The sequence below is a fragment of the Nannospalax galili genome, unplaced genomic scaffold (assembly GCF_000622305.1).
Source record: "Nannospalax galili isolate Female #2095 unplaced genomic scaffold, S.galili_v1.0 scaffold386, whole genome shotgun sequence".
NCBI lineage: Eukaryota > Metazoa > Chordata > Mammalia > Rodentia > Spalacidae > Nannospalax > Nannospalax galili.
This window is the reverse complement of record NW_008356676.1, coordinates 3,251,780-3,273,992: the sequence shown is the minus strand read 5'-3', so window position 1 is coordinate 3,273,992 and position 22,213 is coordinate 3,251,780. Positions and strand designations below refer to the sequence as shown.

At 42.6% G+C, this 22,213-nt stretch overlaps 1 protein-coding gene and 1 long non-coding RNA gene across 4 annotated transcripts in view; one reads left to right on the top strand and one right to left on the bottom strand.

The window, feature by feature from the left end:
• The first annotated feature begins 2,484 nt into the window (after window positions 1–2,484).
• Cnmd (chondromodulin) overlaps window positions 2,485–22,213 on the top strand; it is a 28,768-nt gene continuing 9,039 nt past the window's right edge. For all 3 annotated transcript variants that reach the window (XM_017794771.2, XM_017794770.2, XM_008854701.3), the window contains exons 1-5: window positions 2,485–2,655; window positions 3,097–3,237; window positions 8,585–8,725; window positions 16,262–16,375; window positions 21,067–21,220. In XM_017794771.2, coding sequence (XP_017650260.1) covers window positions 2,584–2,655; window positions 3,097–3,237; window positions 8,585–8,725; window positions 16,262–16,375; window positions 21,067–21,220 — 622 coding nt within the window. In that variant the 5' untranslated portion in view covers window positions 2,485–2,583. The remainder of the gene's footprint in view (window positions 2,656–3,096; window positions 3,238–8,584; window positions 8,726–16,261; window positions 16,376–21,066; window positions 21,221–22,213) is intronic.
• On the bottom strand, window positions 9,849–21,147 carry LOC108490012. The gene is made up of 3 exons (XR_001872069.2): window positions 20,283–21,147; window positions 15,147–15,202; window positions 9,849–14,057 (listed from the first exon to the last, which is right to left on the bottom strand). It is a non-coding gene; the product is annotated as an uncharacterized LOC108490012 (long non-coding RNA).

Sequence of the window (22,213 nt, the reverse complement as noted above, 5' to 3'; positions counted from 1 at the left end):
AAGTAATAAGCCCTAGAAGACAACATACTACCACCATTTTGCCAGACTGATATCGTATCCAACCTCCTTCTAAATACTTAACCTTATATCCATAGATTTGAGCCACTCTCATCCCTTATCAAAGATGCTTCTTTTTGCAGAAGATGGAGGCTATAACAGAGAGCCACAATTGGCCAAAGTATAGAAACTAAGTGATTGTGGAGTGACCATCCCCAAATGAGACATCTATAACACAACCCCTAAACCCAAAGCTCATGGACTGTGAAGGAAGAGAGGGCAGGAAGGTCATAAGAGTCAGAGGACTGAGAGGACTACTGTGAAACAGTGTCTTCTAGACATAACAGAGATGATGCACCCATGAATTCTCAATAATATAGTTGCCTGGACAAGGACACACTAGTCAACATTCCAAAATGGACAGGGGAAGGGCTCACAAGCACCCCTTCCTCGTACTTGAAGAGCTACTGATAGTCAAGTACTACTGAAATGGGGAGAATCCGTTTTTTAGGGACAAGCCCCATGATAGGGTGCCCATGCCCAAGTAGTCAGCACTGAACCCAAATAGATATGGGTGACACTAAAGGTACACTTTTAATTTTCATTACATTTTATGAATGCAGTCAAGCATTCTTCTTCTATTTCAGCCTTCTGGTTTTTTTCTTCTGTGAACCATCTGTTCTTATCCTTTGCCTAGTTGCAAGTAGTCTTTTAATGATCCTAGGAACTCTCTATATTAGAAAACTTAGTGCTTTGTCTGTGATATGAGTTGTACATATTGCTAGTCACTCTGTAACATTTCTAACATGCCTTTTATGCCCAATAAAAAAAGTCACTACTGTATTATTGGTTTCCCATGCTTCCTGATGGCAAATCCAAAAGCCTTTCTGTGTGCTCATGTTTTTCAGCATTTGACACTGCTGATCCATCTTGTTGATGTTCTTTTTCAACTATATATTTATTTCTGTATTGAGCTCACCTCCTGTTTCTCTGTTGCTTCTCTTATTGTTTCTCTGGAGTTCCTGGGACAGTATCATGGGAAAGGTGAGATCTGTGTACCCTTCTTCAGCAGGGCCAGGGAGAAGCCCAGCTGGAGATCACACTGAAGGCATCCCTGGCACTTTAGGAGAGATGTACAGATAGGTGTTTTACACACATCTAGGGGGGATGTGCACACAAAGCAGCTCAGGCTGCTTCATTGGACTTTTCATGTCTCACATCAAACTCAACAGTCTAAGAACTGCCCCTCTCAACTTCTGTCCTCACTGAGTGTCTGCCAGTCCTGGTAGGTCTGTCTCCCTTTGCCAAGTGCTGCTAGTTCTTCTGTGGAAGTCTCTTCCAGTTCTCTCCTCCTTTGCAGCCCCTCATAATCACATCTTCCTTGATTCTTTAACACTTACCTGCTGCCATCTAGCATATCCATGGTCCCTGTGCTCAGGGAAACTCATTTCTTGCCAAGCACCAGGCCTCCCTCACTCCTTGGCAACAGCTAAAATCCCCAATGTGAATTAAGGAAGTCTGGATCCAAATGAGGCACCATGACAGAAGATACTTTTTTTCAAAGGTAAAAAACAAACCAAAAAAAGGCCACCAAGACTGGGGATGTAACTCAGTTGACAGAAAACATGACCAGCATGCACAAAGCCCTGAGTTCCATCTCCCATACTACATAAAATCAGGAGTGTTGGTGAATGCCTGTAAATCCAGCACTCCAGAGATGGAGGCAAAGAAATGCAAAGGTCAAGCTCATCCTCAGCTACATTTGGGGTTCCAGGTCAGCCTGGACTGTATAAGATTCTGAACTCTCTCACCCCACCCAAAAAGGGTAAAAAGGCCTTCCGTTTTCACTTACGTATGCATATGTACACACATTTTATTTATTCCTTTGGAAACATCAGTGTTTGGGGGGAAGTGTTTGCCATTGTTTCTTTTATTTGTTGTTGACTTAACTTCCAGCCCTTGGGACTGCACTTTCATTCACTCTCCCAGCTCCTCTGCTTCAAGCCCCTCTGCCTGGGTTCCACTGTTGAGTTTATACCCATCTCCTAGAGGGGCCAGAAGCAAGAAGCCATCTCCTAGAAAAAAAACCATCCCCAAGAGGCTCTAGCTCCAGGTGGCATCCAGCAGTGTCCAGCCAGTGAAAAGGTATCCTACCCCTAGCACTTAGGCCAGGTCCCCTATCTCCTGGCACCATCCTGCTCTCAGTCCTCTTCCATCAGCACCCTCAGGAAATGACCTCCAGCTCATGTATAGCAAAGTCCTCTGATGCTCTAAGAGATACTTGCGTAAGTAGCTGTCCAGACAAGCTAGACTGCCTGCTGAGAACACACCCACTCTTACACCCTTAAATGTATCAGGTGTGACTTGGAGGCTTTGGAATGGAAATGCAGGACAAGCTCTGGCTGCTGCTCCAGGGGAGGGAGGGAGAAGGGAGGAGAGAGGTGAGGTCCTGGAAGGGGTGGGGATCATAGGGTTGGGCTGGCCTGAGCGGGACGCTGTGCTGGTGTGCCCAGGTCTTTGGGACAGCAGAACAGAGCCCAGGACACGCGCGGGACTCCCAAGGGTCTTGTTCCTTCAGCCTCAGCCATGGCAGAGAACTCAGACAAGGTTCCTATCACCATGGTGGGGCCTGACGACATGGAGTTTTGCAGTCCTCCAGTGAGTACCTCTGGGATGCCCAGTCCTGCTGAGGAGGGAGTGCACAGGCAGGCCCAAGCTTTGTGTGGGTGCCCCATCCCACTCCTGGGACCAGGGATTTGTGCCGTTGTGTTGTGGTGAGGGAGTCAAATGAGGGAGCCCAAAGGCCCAAAGTGTGCATGGGGTGGCAGGGGGCATGGGATTCACACTCGGTGGGGAAGGGGCCTCTTGGGCCCTTGGAGGTGGAGGTCCGCAGGGCCAGGCCCTGCACCTGGAGAAGTCTGCTCTGGCACTTACAGGGCTGCGAACAGGGGGACCCTCTGGAGGGAACACGAAAGGGGGCGTCTGAAGGAGTCCAGTGGTGAGCAGCTTCCCACCCTGGTTCCCGGGCTCCCTGGGGGCAAAGGGACAGAGACTGCAGTGGCGCGGTGGTGACCCGTCCCTCTCCGCCCGGGTCCGCAGGCGTACGCCACCGTGACGGTGAGACCCTCCAGCCCTGCGCGGTTGCTCAAGGTCGGAGCGGTGATCCTCATTTCGGGGGCGGTGCTGTTGCTCTTCGGAGCTATAGGGGCCTTCTACTTCTGGAAGGGGAATGACAACCATGTAAGTCCAAGCGGTGGCTGGGGGGCGGGGGGGGCGCATTGGATGCGTGGGGCCATGAGGTGCGCGGGTGGTGGGGTCCTCTCCACCCGGGCTCTCCCTAGGTAGAGTCAGAGCGCTGTCCGCCTATGGGCACGTCTGCCGGGCTGTCCCGGTGGCCACAGCTTGCTCCTTCGGCTTGGTCCACTGGGAACGCCTCCTTTCTTCTAGCTCGGCTGTGCTGCTTTTCCACTCCCAGGCAACGCTAGGTAGGTAAGTCAGGGTTTCAAGAACGAATTCTGAAAGGGAGCAATGGTGGAGAATGCCTCTGCACTGGGAGAAAATCCACTTGGCCCAGAGGGGCCAGTCCCAGCTGACAAAAGCTATGCATTTGAACAGACAAAGGGAGAGGAAGACTATTCAGACCCACTGCCAGGGGTAAATCTGTAACTTTGAGGAAAGTTTTTGTGTATGTGACCCATTTATTCAGAGTGCCTTCTCTGTTAAAACAAAAAGCCCAACTTCCTTAAAGGTGGCAGATCTCTTCAAGAATCAATTCTGGTCACATGTGATTTAATAGCAAAGGTCTCACTAACTACTATCCTTGCCTTTTTAATACGCAATTAAGTTCCATAGACTCTCACGGAGTATAAAACTGCTTCGATCTTGGGCAGAGTTCCAGTGTGTTCTCTAAGTACCTGAATGTGTCCACCTATGTAAGAGGGGCCTTTTTATCTTGAGGGCTAGTGCCACTTCTGGTAGCTTATTTCAACTAATGGGAAAGAATTCCATCTCCAGGCTGCACACAAAGGGCTCTTTCTTAATCACTGTCCTCCGAGGATCAGTGACTGCTGTTTTTTCCCCCTCTTCCACCATGAAATTCAAAGCATGAACAAATTTCAGTACTTAGAGAAAATGGTGCTGAAAGCAATTCAACCATTTTACACATCACATCTTCTGCAGTCACTGCATAATTTGTATTTTTAACTCAAATGCCTAATGTAGATAAGCATGCCATTTAGCACTGAGTCTGTTTTAGCGACTATATCAAATTTACAAGCGTCAATTTGTAAGATCAAAATTGCACTGTATTTTGTGTGGATTTGAGAAGTGCCTTAATGCATTTGTATTTTAAATATAGAAGCTGGGCCAGATGCTTATATTTGAAAGCAGAAAATATGAACGAGGATGATTTCAATGTCTACAGCTCCATTAGTAGCAGGTTTTACATTGTCACCCTTTGGGAAATTTGATGATATTAGAATGCAAATGCTATCTTTTAGATAACAAAATCTCAATGGTATAAGATCATTTGGGGATTTTAAAAAAAGCCTTACTTTTTAACGGTTTTGTGGGGGGGGGTAAATATTTGGTCATGATATACATAAAAGCAGTCCCATTTGGCATTTGATTATTCATGACAAACATGGCAAGCTGACAAGCTCCTTAGAGGGAACGGACCATTGCACTGAAGCAGCGGCCCCCCTTTATCATATTGTTCACTTCACTGCAAGATGTTTGGTTGTTCTCATTCAAGAGAGCAGTATTAAATTCTAAGAATACACAGGAATAGTGAATCACATTTTATTGCCAACAATCAAAGTTATTGCTATTTCCTACACAAGACAATAAAGAAAATCATGGTAGTTTTTCTTTTAAAAATGTCTAATACTGTTTCATATTATTTAAATCTGAAGAACAAATCACAAAATCTAAATAGAGTAAATTTGGCACTGTCTATGCATGGCACATGCACACATCTGCTTTCTTTGAATACAAATCTAAATCACCCAAACAAAGCATAATCAAAAAAGGTAAGTCTCTGTCAAACAGAACCATCAAACTAATGGATTCCCCTTCTTTGGAGATTACCCATGCCTCTGCTCTTCTACATCAGTTTACAGATGAGAACCAGCTATGTAATTCCTCCCCTCTCCCTTTCATATGAGTAAATCCCTGAGGACAGGTCTGCTCAAATTTAGCTGGAGGCCTAGGAAGCACCAGGTTCTAATAATGAGGAGATCACTGACTGAGCTCAAATATTGAGGCCATTTTTCATCCACGTTATTGTAAATGGAACAAGGCATTGAAATATGGGAAAGTCCCACCAGTGCCAGATAACTGACAGCCCTACCCATTGGATGAGGGGAGGAGACCATTGCTTGAGGCCTTTTTCTTAGACTAATTTTTCTAGACATTTTCCCAAACATTATGTAATTAATCTTATAGAACCTAGGCCTTATTAAAAACTCATTAGCAAATATCCTTGGCTGTAAAAGGCACCATATTGAGCAGAATTTTGGCAAATAATAAACTTCATTGTACACGGGTAGAAATAGCCTTAGGTGCCAACAGCTCCCTGGGCTTAGAGCAGATAATGTAATTGCTGCTCCAGCGGCTCAGCCTCCTGCCTAGCCCAGAGCCCAGGACTTTGGAAACTGCAGATTGCATTCCACCCTCCCCTGCTCCTGCTCCTATCACTTCAGGAGGCTTCTCCTGCAGCCCCTGGGAGGATCATGCAAGATGGGCCAATTCCATAGTCCAAAGAATGTAATCCCTGGCTAGGAAGCCTTTACTGAGGGAAAAAGTGGAAGTGGCAGAGAGTGAAATCAGGACTGGAAAGATCCAAACCAGCCTGGGCTACATAATATAAGCCCAAGGCCAACATGGAATACACAGTGAGACCCTGTCACAAAAAAAGAAAAGAAAAAGGGCAAGGAATTTCTTAAATGTTGCATTGCTTTAGTCTCTGGTTGACTGAGTGAAGGAGAACACTCATGCCAGTCAGAACTCACAGGCCAGCTCCTCCAACAGTCATCATTAACCCATGTGTTACCCAGTGGCTACCCAGGGCAGAACAGTGCCTGCTTTCTTAGCTGGCCTACAGAACCCCCCCCCCAAAAAAAAACAGGCTTCTATAACTGGGCTGGGCTGCTCTGAAGGCTGAGGGGAAAGCAAACTGGTGAGCTCTGCTATATTTCCACCAAGTCAGAGCCCTACAAGTGGTTCCTATGATTGGAGTAAGGAACCGCAGACATTTCAATTTCTAAAAAGAGGGAAGTCAGGTGGGGATGAGAGATGGTTATGCTGACATAGATGCTGGTATTTTTTCTCGTATTGCATGAAGGCTACTGCCTGGAAGGGTGAGGGATAGCAAAGCTATCTCCATATTTCTGATGATAAAATAAAATAGTGCTCTGTGGTCCCGTAATAATAAGTTCTCCAAGTAATGATCCAGTAACAACATATATGATTTCTAGTGTTTATCCATGTAGTAGTAGTCACTCTTCATAATGAGGGAGAAAAATCAGACGTGAATTGGAGAGATACGCAGTTCTGACTGGCTGACCTGGCATGAAATAGAAACTGTCTTTCATCAGCTCTCATTCTTTCCCCTTTGAAGATTTATACATTACGTATATGTGCACGGACACACACATAATTTATATATTAGATTGATGAAAGCTAGACAATGGGTGATAAATTAAGATAGATATCTGAATGGAAGGAAGGAAGGAAGGAAGGAAGGAAGGAAAGAAAGAAAGAAAGAAAGAAAGAAAGAAAGAAAGAAAGAAAGAAAGAAAGAAATCTCGCTGCTAGCCTCACCACACGGAGAAAGATCTGGCAGGACAGCAGCATGCTGTGCAGAAGTAGCATGTGAATTATTTTTAAGACAGTGTGGTGATAAGCTGTCTAAGCTAAGAAAGCCCTTTGGATCATTTAATTTTGTGGAAAAAAAAAATAGGTGATGGGATTTTTCTTGTTAACAAAATCTTACTCAGAAATGCATCTTAACACACATACACATATAGAGATAAGAATCTAGGGTAAATGCACAAGGGAAAAGAGGCCCCCCCAGCCCCACCCACTCCACCCACCCCTCACCTCCTGTCCACATCTGTGAGGTCTCAGATCCCTAGGGGAAAAGATGAAGAACACCTAAGAGGCCCAGCTTCTTCATCCTACACTCCAAGCAACTCCCAAGACCCAGGGATACAAGGGAGCTGTTTTTCTGATTCCTGTGCCACTACTCCCTTGCAATGTCTAGTTCCCTCCCTTCTCCCACACAGGCCACATGTCTTACCATAATAAAATGTCCTACAATATTATATGCCCATCCAATAGGGAAAAGCAATTTCCTTCTAGGCTGGAACAGATGTGCACACTGACCTTGCTCTCTACAAATGCTGCTCTGCATTAGGGGAATCCCAGTCCTGTCTGCAGTCTTCACTATATGCTGCACTCCATATCTAATCTTTTTTTTAATTTTTGTGTATGCACATAATGTCTACATGTGTCTGTGTGTACCTATGTCATGAAATGCCCATGGAGGTCAGAAGAGGGAGCTGGATTCCCCCAGAACTGGAGTTACAGACAACTGTCAGCCACTATGTGGGTGCTGGGAATTGAACTCGGGTCCTCTGCAACGGCTGAACCAACTCTCCAGCCCATCCATATCTAATTTTGACCAATGGATTTAAAAATTACTTTTCAAATGTCACTTTTTCAGCTGAAAGCCCAGTTGACTCTGCCTCATCAATTTCCATTTATCCATCAATGGTTCTCAGTCCAGCTGCAAACAGAATTGAACTTCAGAAGATGAAAGATCATTGCTCAAACCCATCCCCACAGATTTTGATTTGATTGGTCCAGATACAGTACCTGGAACTTCAGTTGCTTCTACTGTGCAGCCAGGATTTAAGTTATTGAGCTATTTAAATCGAAACCAGGTATTCGCAGAGATTTTACTTAGAAAGTATTTTATTAAAATTCACTTTTATTTCATATGTATGAGTGTTTTGCCTGCATGGATGTAAGTGCATCGGTGTTGTACCGTGCCCAGACATCAGAACCCCTGAAGCCAGAATTAAGAACAGTTGTTAGCTGCCATGTGGCTGCTGGGAACTGAACCCAGGTCTTCTGCAAGAACAGCCAGTGCTCTTAACTGCTGAGCCATCTCTGCAGCCCCTTAGAAAGTATTTTTAAGAAATCAGGTTGAGAAGATGGCTCAGTCAGTGAAGTGCTTGCCATGCAAGCATGAAGACCTGAGTTCAATACACCAGAACCCACACTATAATCCCAGCACTAGGGAGGCCAAAGCCAAGGCCGTAGGGCTCAGTGGTCAGCCAGTGTGGCTGAATTAGACAGCTTCAGGTTCACTGAGACACCCTGTTTCAAAAATAGTAAGGTGATGAATGGTCAAGGAAGACACCTAATAGATCTGTCACACACACACATACACACACACACACACACACACACACACAAAGAAATCATTGTATTGAGTATAATATGGATGAAGTCCAGTCTAAAGATAAGCCCTGAATTGCTGAAAAAAGAAAACAACACTAACTCTTATGTTCACTTCTAGATTTACAATGTCCATTATACCATGAGTATCAATGGGAAATTACAAGATGGGTCAATGGAAATAGATTCTGGGAACAACTTGGAGACCTTTAAAATGGGAAGTGGAGCTGAAGAAGCAATTGAAGTTAATGACTTCCAGAATGTAAGTATATTTCACCCTTTAAGAGAGCATAACAGGCAAGCCTAGGGGATTCTTCTAGTCCAAGGAGAAGCAGCCTCTCTTATGTGCACCCCAATGATAACTTCTTTACAGCAGTTGCAGTGCCAACAAGCTACATGTGTCATGTAGCTTATTCTCTCTGCAAAGATGCCTTGCTTTGACCCCCATGTTCTCAAAAGGAAGAAACAACTTCTCCATGTGAAAAAAAAACGCAAAACACCTTTTGGTACAGTGGCACATGTGTAGACCCAGCTGCTAGGGAGGCTGAGACAGGAGGATCACTTGAGCACAGAAGTTTAAGGTGGCCTGGTCAACATAGCGCAATCCCATCTCCAAGCAAGAAAGAAGATAAAAGAAAATGAAATTAAAAAAACAAGACAAAATACCTTAATTGAATTCATGTACTCACAAGAAATGTTTTGAAAAACTAATTTTACCTCTAGAAAATAAAATATATGGACCTAGAAATCACAATAAAGCTTTATTTTTTAAAAATATTTTATTATTATTTTATGTGTGTGCATGTATTGCCTGTGTGTAGGTAAGTGCACCCATGTCGTGCAATGCCCGCGGAGGACAAAAGCAGCTGTCAGATTCCCTGGAACTGGACTTATGGACAGTTGTTAGCTGCCATGTGGGCGCTGGGATTCGAACCTAGGTCTTCTACAAGAACAACCAGTGTTCTTAACCACTGAGTCATCTCTCCAGCCCCTAAAGCTTTATTTTTTAAAATAATAGGGGTTGGAGAGATGGCTCAGTGGTTAAGAGCACTGACTGCTCTTGCAGAGAACCTGGGTTCGAGTCCCACCACCCACATGGCAGCTATAACCGTTCTTAACTCGAGTTCCAGGGGAATCCAAAGCCCTTTTCTGACCTCCATGCATTGCACATGGGTGCACTCACAAACACGCAGGCAATGCACTCATACACATAAAATAAAAATAAATAAAATATTTAAAATAAGAAAATAAAACAGGTGTAGTGGTACATGACTTTAATCCCAGCACTCAGGAGGCAGAGACAGGCAGATCTTTGTGAGATAAAGGCCAGCCTGGTCTACATAGTGACTTCCAGGACATCCAGGACTACATAGGGAGACCCTGTCTCAGGGTCTCAGAAGGGAGAGAGCGAGAGAGAGAGAGAGAGAGAGAAACATAATGCTACTGAAAAAAGCAGGTTCTTCTTGAATTACACATCCTTAAAAATTTACTAGAACTATGTTGTACCAAGTAATTTTCTGTAACATGACAAATAAAATATTCAAACTGTCCTAGAATAGAGCAAGGGCAAAACTTTAAACTTCTAGAGAATTGAAAGGCATTTTAATGACTGGATAGTCCATCAACAGATAGGTGCTACTTACATTTTTTTTTTTTATTTTTCTGATTTCACATTTAATCCAGAAAATAAGAACGGATGGATTCCCTGTTATAGCCAGGTTTTCTGGCCATGGTCTATTACAAATAAAACATTCGAGTCTCCTTTGAAAGGGAGACTGTTTTGTTTTACCAAAATTTAATTTCCAGGCAATTTGAGACATTAAACTATTCACTGATGCTTCAGTGTACATCTGCTAATCAAAGTGTCACTTCAGGCTTAATTTCCAATTGGATGACAGAAAAATCTTATTCTCCTTCATGTTCTGTGATGAGGAAGAAGCATCACTATTTTGGTTCTCCTGTTAAATCTGTAGACGAAGTAGGTGAAACTTCATAATGAAGAAGGGCTCTTGAAAATAATGTCTCTTCTCATAGTTTATGGGTCTACAAACATCTCATCAATCCATCTTCTTCTGATTGATGAGAAAAACTAAAGAAGCTTTTCATTTAAACGAAAGCACTCTTCCTCTTGTGGAAACCAAAACTCACTTCATAAGTCCTTTTGAATTCCCAACAGATGCTGACATTAGAGCTCCACGAGGCTGCGCATTGTTTGCAGCTGACAAGGACTGGCTGTGTTCATAGAGGTCCCTGCCCTGGGGACAGGCTCTGGAGCTCTGAATGTGCCCAGCTGCACTTTCTTTGGTCATAGCTTTGCAAATGGTTCTGGTCTGTGCACAAGTATAATTTCTATGAACCTATTAAAACGCATTTACTGCAAAATCTGGGACAGGGCAAAAACGTTTTTTTCTCTGTGCTGCTCAATATAAACTAATAAAATGTGGCTCCTCTCTCTATATATCATTCAATCCAGAACAAAATGGAATACCTATGATGTACCACAATATCAAAATATGCAAAGGGGGTTGTAAGGATGAATTATAAAAGATCCATCTCTTTTGAGATGTTCATGTATCAAGAATATCCTTTAAAATATTTTAATCCCAGACCTATATATCTGTTTTATAATCCTTTGGTTCTTTCTAATAATGGTATTGTGTTTTGTTCTCATAGACCAACAGGGCCACAAATATTTTATAAACTGATCAATTCTCTTTGATAGCTTCTACATTTCTCTAAGTCAGAACTGGTGAGTAGAACATTTTTTTGATGGATAGTACCTGTTATGAGTTTAAACAAGCCTAGACTTTTGAAAAGACATGAATCAGCCTCTGTGATCATCTGCTATTACTTTCTCCTTTATTTTAAACCAGCAGTCAAATGCAGGAAATGTTGATTAAGGTTCACTGTATGCACGATGGTGCTAAGCACAAGGAATGAAAATGGCTGACACATCCTTCAAGGTTCAGTCTAGGAGAGAGACATACACACAGAAATGACTTCAGATCAGCACAGGGAATGTGCCATGATGAGCTATGGGCAGTGTTCTCCACACACAGAGGCATCACTGCCAATTAGAGTCTTTGAGCAGGTTTGGCAGAGGTGATGACAATTGAATCAAATCCTGAAGAATGATTTGTGGTGCTGGAAACTGAACCAAGGCCCTTTCTTCTGCGAGGCTAGCATTCGACCACTTAGTTCTATCCCCAATACTTTGAGAAATGGTTTGGGTTTTAACGGGGAGAGGTAGAGGCCGGGCATGGAACATGCCTGGGGATGATAACGTACAGAAATGTGCACTCCTTCTGCCAACATAGTTAGTGTGGTCAAAGACGGAAAGGGAGACCAATGGAGATGCAGATGAGGCCAGATTGTGACAGGTTTCGAACAGCGATGAGTATCCAAGACCCCAATATTTTAACACAGCCCAACAGAGAAGAACCCCTTGAGAAGCACTGAAAACAAGTGCTCCAAACTTTGTTCCCCAAGAGTTAAAAAACAAAACTGAGTTTAGTCATAGTGTGTGATTTATATTCTAAAAGATTGTAACTTTGCAAGCATCCATGCTATTGATTTAAAGCGAGCCCCCCCACCCTAAAACCACATTTCAATAACAAAACCCATAATGAGAAATTAAAAGATAGGCAGTGTTGGTGAATATATGGTTGTTCACAATACAATTCTTTTAATATGTGGATATTTGAAATCTGTAATTTAAAAAGCTAGAGGGAAAAACAAGACAGCATAAGCTACCTAGAAGGTAGGAGGTTATTGATTTCAAAAATCAATATAACCCTCAACTGTAATGTAAAGGAGCAAGAAAATGAAGGTAATTTATAGTGAAATATGGATTTCATATGCTCAGCCTGATGCATTGACAGTCAGCATTAATAAAGTCAAGTGTATGCAATGGTAGTTCAAGGACTGCCAATACCATAACCTACAATGCAGACAGTCACAAATCTGCTTTGGCACTTAATGTTACGTAATTTTCTCAAACAGCAGATAGAAGTAGTGACTTCCTAATAGGCATGGCTGTGTATGCCTGCCATCCTGGCACTTGGGAAGATTGTGACACCAGCTTGAGCTATGTAGTGAGAGTCTCAAAAACAAAACAAAAACCTATTTCTTTCTCTTTTCAAAGTAATTATGTTTATAGGAAATTCACTATTCATTAAGCTATGACCAGTCACTCTATGCTTATATATAAAATGGAAATAGAACTGTGTTCCAGACACATGCCTACAAACAGCTTTTTCTCAGGAACCCAGGACAGTTGGCACTCCAGGAATACTCCAGGCTCTGGGAGAATCAGTAAGGCCAGAATTCTCCAATCTTTCTAACAACTAGACTCCTCCAAAGATTTCTAAAATGCCTCTTGAGGACTGAACGCCCTTCCCTCCTTGAGACCCTCTAGGAGTCACAGAAACAGATGAGATGCCCTAGGAAGAAATGCAGCTAAGGTGAGGTCATCTGGTTCTTTTGGTAAATGAATGTTAGGTTTCTTTTTTCAGTCTTTATTCACTGCCATTGTTAGGTTTCTTCACTATCACTAGCTCCTAAGGCCTTGTTTATTTGCAAAAGTAGGAGGTTTGCTTAGCTTTCTTCTGCTTCTCAATCTATTTAATCTCAATCTATGGCTACTTGATGAAGATTTGCAGCTAGATATAGTGGTTAAATGTGAATTTGTTCCCACTGGTCCCATCCCCATGGGATGTCTTCTCTCGCTGCAGTGTGTGGCTTGTCAGAACTCAATTCTAGATCCACTTTCAGTACTGTTGATTCTTCAGCAGAATTGGTGCTCTCCTTCAGGGATACTGGAACAATGTGTGGTATTTCTTCCCAATACATTTCATGCTCAGAGGGTAAGAGTGTTTGAAGTTAGAAAACATATCATATAGGGAGGCAGTGAGCTTACTTCCCTCCCTTGATTTTCAAGCTACAAGCCCAAGGTGTATATGCAGAAAAGCAGCAGAGCTTTGGAAGGCAGCATAGCAGATAGCAGTGGTTCTCAAACTGTATTTCTGAGGTTCTAAGAGCTTGCCAAACATACAAACTGAAGGCCTACTTAATCAGAAATCCCCACTCTGGGCTTGGGACCCAGACCGCTGCATTTTATTTAATAAGCCTTCCCAGGGGCTCTGACGCAAGCAAATGTTTGTGAGCCTCTGGTACAGAAGAAATTTAGTTCTAAAGACTATTGCAATCATTTAAACACCTAGTTACTCTGAAAAAGTTCCCTAAGCTGGCGGGCCCCAATTCTGGCTGTCCATCATCGATACTTGGGTACTTTTAAGAATACCAGTGACCGGGCTCCACATCATCAATGCAATAAGAACTCTTAGGATGGTTTTATTTGACTGCTTGTTGAGACAGGGTCTCATATATTTCAAGCTGGCCTACATACTATATAACCAAGGATAACCTTGTACCTTTGATTTTTCTGCTTTCACCTTCCAAGTGCTGAGATTATAGGAAAATACAACCAAACCTGGTTTGGTCAGCTATGTTCTCAAGGCAACTTTGGTGGTCAAAGCAGACCTCTACAGTCACTGTTGGGGGTCCTCTTCTGAGAAGGAAACCATACTTCTGTCCTGTTGAGAAACAAGGCGACATGGGTTACAAAGTGTGTGTATAACCAAGCAGATCTCAAGGCAAATAATGGGTGATGTGGGAAGAACATGCCTTTCCTCCTCCGTTCCCAGTCTGCCTCCTGCCAGCTTCTGTATGGCTTTAGGTCCTGAGTATAAGATAGAACTTCCCGTGAATCTCCTCCAGGGAGACTTATGTTTAACTTCATTCTCCCTTCAGGAAGCCTGAATCCCCAGCCCACATCACTGGATTAGTGCTTTTCTTCCCCCATTCCTTAGCACTGACTGGAACCAGTTCAGCCTTGTCCTACACTTGTCTCAATACATTAGAAGGTTATCAAGGTTCAGACTTAATGGTGGTGTCTACATTATAACTGGCATAAAATTTATGACCTTTAAGAATATTTTTGGCCACATCAACAGAGTGAAAATAAATACTCCTGGGACACAGTGTTCAGTTCCCCTCATATCCGCTCCTCTCTGGGTAAACCAGTGCCAAGCTGTCAACCTAGAGGGAACTTTGTGCTGATGTGTCCCTTAAGGCTGGTCCCCAGCCAGGAGGAGACACTGTTTATATCTCAGAGGGGAAAAAAACAAAACATCCAAGTCCTCAGGTAAAGTTCAGCTCCTAGGGCAGTAGAAAACTTTCCTATTTATTCTGGACTCAGTAACTTGGGAAATACGCAAAATAAATACTCAAAATTAAGGGAATTAATTTGATCAACATCTTTTGAGAACCTTTGTAAGGAGACACACACACACACACACACACACACTGATCTCAAGCTCGTAACTGAAAAATATAGACCAAAAAGATGAAGCTTATAAAAAGTCAAAGACAAGGGGCTGGAGAGATAGTTTAGCGGTTAAGAACACTTGCTGTTCTTGCAAAAGACCCAGGTTCGAATCCCAGCACCCACATGGCGGCTAATAACTGTTACTCCAGTTCCAGGGGATCTGACAGCCTCTTCTGTCCTCTGTGGGCACTGTACAACATGGGTGCACTTACCTACATGCAGGCAATATATGTATATACATAAAATAAAATTTTTTTTTTAATTGAAAATAAAAGTCAGAGACAAGAGAGCTCACCTAGGCCAGGGGTTCAGAAAAGGCTGCATGGATAAGGTGGCAGTTCATCTGAGCTTCTGGAAGTAGACAGAATAACATGTTCCACCTGGGTTAAGTCACCCTTCTCACTGTGCTAAGGGAACATCTTCCTGCCTTCCTATCTCTTCCCTAGTCTTATTTTTCTCCACAACCCTTATTTATACTTCAATTTATCTTAGGTTTTTCTTATTGGAAAATAATGCTAATAGGTAAATTCCATGACAGTCAGGATTTTTCCTTTCAGTTAATTTTATTGAGAATTTCATACAGTATATTTTGATCATATGCACACTTTCCCCCATCTCCACTCTTACCTTACTACCCTGACTCCATGACTTATTTTTCTTTTTTAAAGGCCAATCGAGTCTAATTTGTGTTCCCCAAATGTTCTTGGGTGTGGGTCTATCCCTTGGAGGCTGGTCAATCTACCAGGCATCACACCAGAAAGAAAACGGATTAAATCTCTCCAAGCAACTATCGATTGCCAATAGTTCCACAGCTAGGGGCTTCTTCCTCACCTCCCTCATTCATGCTGGGTTTCTGCCTGACTTGGGCTTGCACATGTCTTGTGCATGCTGTCACAAGTGCTGTGGGTTCATATGTGCAACTCTTCTGTTGTGTACAGAGAACATGGTCTCCTTGCTTTCATCGACTACCTCTGGCTCTTATAATCTGCCTCCTCCTCTTCTGCAATGATCCCTGAGTCTTGAGAGGAAAGGGTGAGATATAGGCATCCCATTCAGGGCTGAGCACTCTGGAGTCTCTTATTCTCTACATATTGACAGGTTGTGGGTCTCTGTGTCAATTGCCATCCAACAGTCAGGATTTTATCTTACATTTATCCCTATATCCAACACCCTAAACAATGCCTGGCACACAAGAACCTAATGAATTGAAAATGAATGAATGAATGCACAGATGAAGAAATGGTTTTTGTTATTTTTCTTTTTGAGACAGGGTCACACAATGAAACCCTGAATAGCTTAGAACTCCCTATGTAGACCAAGACAGCCTCACACTCAAGATCCACCTGCCTCTGCTGGGACTACAGGCATGCACCACCATGCCTGGCCAGACAATAAACTTTTATCTCACAGGGTATCACTGGAATCCGATTTGCTGGAGGAGAGAAGTGCTACATCAAAGCACAGGTGAAGGCTCATGTTCCTGAAGTGGGCACTGTGACCAAGCAAAGCATCTCTTCTGAACTAGTAAGTACCAACATACACAACAGCCAGAGTGTTTCAAGGAAATGGTTTGAAGGCACTACCCTTTCGTCTAGTTCCTAGACAAGTTCATAACCAGAACCTAGGTTTTATTTCTTCTCTGTCAGAGGAATTTAAACTATATCTGCTCTGCTGGCTCCAAGAATCTTTCTACATGGTATAGTGCATTTAAAGGTCTGTGGAAGCCACATTTTAAAGTGCATGAGGCAAGATGAATCAGCAGGTCAGCTTGCAGCCAAGCCTGACAACCCTGGAACTCATATGGTGGGAAGAGTGTCAACTCCTTCAAGTTGTGCTCTGACCTCCGCAGGCACTTTGTGGCCACACATGGCCACAGGGTCACACACACAAAATGCAAAATATTTTAAGTTCAGTAGGGGCTTGGTACTCACATGGCCCTTATTTGCCCAGTATTAGGTAACTATCACATCATAGTTAGAAGTTCACAATAAAGATAAGGTAGAATCTTCATTAAAGGAACTTCAAGAAGTCCTCTAGCTCCAGCCCACAAAATGTGGGAATGCCTCCCAAATATTCTAGATCATTTAGCCTCTGCCAGGTCATTTAGCCTCTGCCAGAAAACTGACAGGGCACTCTTCCTATGAATGTTCTGTCTAGGAAAACTAATTGTTTTGTCCAACATTGAGCTAAAATGGTCCCCTACAGTTTTTTTTTTTCTTTTCTCTTTAGTTCAAGGTCAGCTTAATGAAGCAACACAAAACTCGTGTTTTTAATTTTCTTTTTTTAAACAAGGGAATTGAATCTAGGGCTATGCTAGCTGGGAAAGCACTGAGCTATAAGTTACTCATGTTGACCTTGAAAACTTAGGTTAGCCAGGCCCAAAACTTTACATATTTTAAAAACATAATCCTTCAACTTATTAATAGTAACTTGACTTTAAGCTTGATTTTTTTGTTTTGTTTATTACTGGGAATTGAACCTAGGGCCTCATACATGCTAGGTTAAGCACTGCACTAGGTAAGCTATACATGCTCAGCCCAAACTGGATTTTTAAAATATTTTCTTTAAGAGTTGCACAGAGTCCTAAAGACACATTTATTAATAATACTTTACGTTTTTATAATTGTAGGGCTTTCAAAGTAGTCATACCCATTGACTTCCACTTGAGTGGTGGCAGATATGGTAGAAAGAAAAGACCTTAGAGTCAGAAAAAAAAAAATCGATTCAAATCCCAGCTCTGACACTTGCAGTGAATGTGGCTGTAACTCCTTGAGCCTCATTTTCATCACTTTCAAACTGGTGGTATACACACTGTGCTCATGGCCCTAGAACCTACTAGATCTAAATGGGAGATTGCTGCTCATTATTGCTAATTTTATTATGATCATCTCTGAGCCTTCCAGTATCCCAGAGAGGGAAGTGAAGCAAGCGTCAGATCCCTCAAGGCCACATGGGGAAAACGTGCATAAACAAAGGTGCCTGGAAACCACTTAACTGTTTGCTCCTATGGGAGCAGCAGCTGGTGATGTCTCAAAACAAAACAAAACACAAACTAAAAATGAACCTATGAGTTTCAAAAGTGAGCCATTACATGCTGGTCTCATTCCTACTCTCTCTCCAGTGTTCATCCTCTAAGGTAGTATCTAAGTTGGGGCCTCCTTATCCCAGTCTTTCTCCTCAAAACATGCTCTAGTTTTTCTCCATGAGCTGGTCAGAATTGAAGGCCAGGCTCTCAGTGTGAACTTACACGAGGTTACCTAAAGGGGGATAAGAACCTTCCTTCTAGCTCTTGCTTTACATCACTGTTCAGTCATGCCACTCAGTTTCTTGTGCCATTTTTCAAATGTGGACATGAACTCAGTGTTCTTTCCTGCCTTCCACAAGAACCAATTCCTCCAATTGTAGCTTACCCAGATCTAATCACAACTTTGTAGCATATAACAATTTTTACATTTTTAGTTATATATATGTGTTTATATATGTGTGTGCACGTGTGTATGAAGGTGAGAGGACAACCTGTGGGAGTCAGTTCTTTCTTTCCACCATGTGAGACTGGGGATTCAACTCAGGTCAAAGGCAAGTGCCTTTTCATTGGCCCTTTATATATAACTTTTCAAGTGAGATTTCTTCCTGAAATTCAAAAGTAATGACATTATAGAAGATTTGATAAACACACAAAAGTACAGAGATAAAAATCACCCACAAGTACATAATCCACAAGTAACTAATGTTGATAGCCTGCTGGATTCTGTGTGATATTTTCAGAAATGAAATTGGGCTGTTATAGATTCTTATTTTCACTTGGTTCTTCTAAATTGTAGGTTATAATGTATGTATTATAGACCATCATATAATTATAACTTTCAAAGTCTTTAACATTTCAAGTATCTCCAATTTTTCACTATTTCAAATGACACTTGAAAATAATTATTCAACTATTTTTATTTTTTGTTATTTTTTAATCTTTGCACTTTATTCTTAGGCCATAGAAGTATATTTTTCTTCTTGTGTGTCTGTTGTTTATAGCATGCATGGTGGATCCTCTGAGGGACAAAAAACAATTCAGAAAGTACAGGAGGGTAAATTAGCTATGTGGTTGGCTGTCAGTAGCAGATAACTTCACATAGACTATCTTAAATAGACAGAAATCTGAGGTAGGTGGCTTTAAGGGCTGGCTCAGTGGCAGCAACTTTGTGACTTTTATTATTATTTCCTTCCACTTCTAAACATGGTAGTACTGCACATCCTCTTTTTTTTAAAAAAAATATTGTCTTTTTGAGACAGGGTCTCCCTGTAGCCCCAGCTGGCCTGGAACTCACTATATAGACAAGGCTGGCCTCGAACTAACAGAGATCTGCCTGCCTCTGCCTCCCAAGTGCTGGGATTAAAGCCACCACGCCCAGCTTTATTATTTTTATGTCTATGAATGTACTGCTTGCATGTATGTAAGTGTACCTGTGTTAAGCAATGCCTGTGGAGGTCAGAAGAGGAAATCAGATCCCCTGAAACTGGAGTTATGGGTCAGTTGTTAGCCACCATGTGGGTACTGGGAATAGAACCCCAGTAGTCTGCAAGAGCACCAGTGCTCTTAACCCAGTGGTTAACAGCATCTTTCTGACTCCATACTGCACATCCTCTTCTCTAGTCAAAAAGAAGTTAAGCAGGAGATGGGAGACAGCTCAGCTGGTAAAGTGTTTGCCTTGCAAACATGAAGACCTGTGTTCAACCCCAGAACCCACAGTTAAGAAAAAAAGAAGAAATAAAGAGGATGTTGTGGCCCTTGCATGTAATTCTAGCACCGGGGGCCAGAGAGAGAAGGATCACTGGGGCTTGCTGGCCAGCTAGCCTAGCTTATTTGATGAGCTCCAGGCCAATAAGAGATCCTGTTTCAGAAAACAAGGTAGACAGCACCTGAGAAACAACACCCAAGGTTGTTGCCTGGCCAGTACACACACATGCACAATGTGCACCGCCCCCCGCCCACCCCCTCATATATCATTAACGCTGGGTGATGCCAACTCTGATTTACTTTAATTTGGGGAAAGCAAGTCTCTCAGTTAGACCACATATTTGAGCCATGATTCATGCCCCACCCTGGCCACTGGAGAACAGGAGGAAGGAGCGTCCCTCCTTGCAATGGACACACTGCTGCCTCCAACAAAAGCAGGATTGTGTTGCAAGGAAAAGGAGGCAGGAGACTGTATTGGCTCCAAGACTGACAACATTCTCAGCATCCAGCTGCATCTGTGTATGTTATCCCAATCACACCCTCCTCACCACATACTTTAGACTATGATGGGGGCAGGTTTAGGTGCCATCTGCTCTCATAAATTTCCCATCAGTTTTATGTAACTTTAAAAAACTACTGTACTCAAAGAGCATTCATTTTCTGGGATGGGGCCATTTAATTTAAGGTAAATAACTGGATTACCTGAGTGTTACCTTCCTCCAATAACTTTAAGTTGCTTAATGCAGCCATATGCCTGAGGGAGAAAACACAAATCAAGTGTTGCTTTCAGCTAAAGTGAGGAGAAAACATTTTAATTTCTCCAACCCATTGCAAACTAATAAATGCATGAAAGGAATGACCTGACAAAAATAAATTTGTCTCCTGGGTTATCAAACCATTCTTGGCATCTTGCTGTGGAAGAAAATCCAGGGTTTAGCTTTGAAATCTCAGTGGTATACCTGATGTGAGGAACTTCTGAAATGTGTTTTGTTATAGCTGGGAAATGGTTTATGTTAAATAATACTTTGAACTGAACACATTAAAGAACCAATCATTTGCTTTTTCCATTGTTGTTTGGACGCTGCAGAACAAAACCCCTAAAGATTTTCACTTCAAATAAAGGGTTCCTCTATCCTTTATAGGATTTCAGGGTCTGTTCAATTGCCTTTCCTCAAAAACATCTTTGATAGAAAACATCAGATTAACCTAAATCTCAAAGTTGGTATCAAGTAATTTTCACTTCAACTCAAAGTACTTCTGTTCACACATTACAGCTATCTAGAAGCAGGGCAATGGGGAGGTGTGCTGAATACTGGGAGGGCTACAAAGAGGCTGGAGCCTTAAAGTGTGCATGCATGGTGTGTGCAGACACATGGATGGAACTGTCTCTATGTTTTCATAAAACAAAATAATGCTTTTAGCAACCTGACTTGTTATGTAGCATGATCCACCATCTTCTTTGTTCAAATGCATTTCACTTTTACAGGAAGGCAAGATCATGCCAGTTAAATATGAAGAAAATTCTCTTATCTGGGTGGCTGTTGACCAGCCTGTGAAGGACAACAGCTTCTTGAGTTCTAAAGTCCTTGAACTCTGTGGCAACCTCCCTATTTTCTGGCTGAAACCTACGTATCCAAAAGGTAAAGTTTTAAGCTCTCATAATAAGGCTTGGAATTCTCCCTGTCCCTGTGGTTTCTGAGAGCCCTTCTGCTGGCCTGAGCACCTGACAAAAAAGATAAAATCGGGAGGCATGTTGGCAGTCTTGGTAATTAGTATGAGACATAAAAGAGAAAGAAAATGACAGCATGACTGCTGTGTGGAAGGGAAGGAGCAGCAGGGTTAACCAGAAGCAGAGCAGGAAGACAGAACGCCTCTGCATTACCTGTGGCTTTTATTTATGACACTCCTGCTTCTTCCCACTCTACCCCTTAATCTCAGTTGTTTGCACCTTCCAATTTTCCTTTTTTTCAATTCTTTAAAGCATAGCATCAAGGGACTAAGAAGCTGTCGTGCCACCGAATCTTTATTATATTCAAACCTAGAATTATGGGACAGCCAAAAGCTGCTGTGGGTATAGGCTGAGATTCCTCAAGTTCAAGACTTGAGCATCAGCTTCCAAATCCAGAGAAAAGAAGTGCAGGGTCCCTAGGGTTCAGAATTAGGCTGGAGCCTATCTTCGAGCAATTTCCAGGTGACCAAGGGCAGGTGTGCCCAGTGGCCTCTTTCCCCCAAGATACTCTCATCCCCAGGGCGCCTCACACTGCATTTCTACTGCAGTCAACACAATTTTGCAGCTCTGGTTCAGATGCCAAGGGAGGCCTTTCTCCTAGCACAGATGAAGATAGGCTATGTTTTCTGAGGATTTTATTGTATACTAGAAGACAGCAATGAGGAAATGGGGAAAATGCAAGCATTGCAACCACTAGGCTTGACAGGGCACTCACTACCTAAAGTAACAGTGCTAGGGATGAATGGCATTGATGGTTACACAGTGATGGGAATGTAATGCTCTCAACTGCACAACTAAAAATTGCTCAAGTGAGTGGGGCCTGCTGACTGCTTATACTGCAGAACTAGGAAGGTTGAGGCAGTTCAAGGCCATCCTCAGCTGCACAATGAGCGTAAAGCCACCC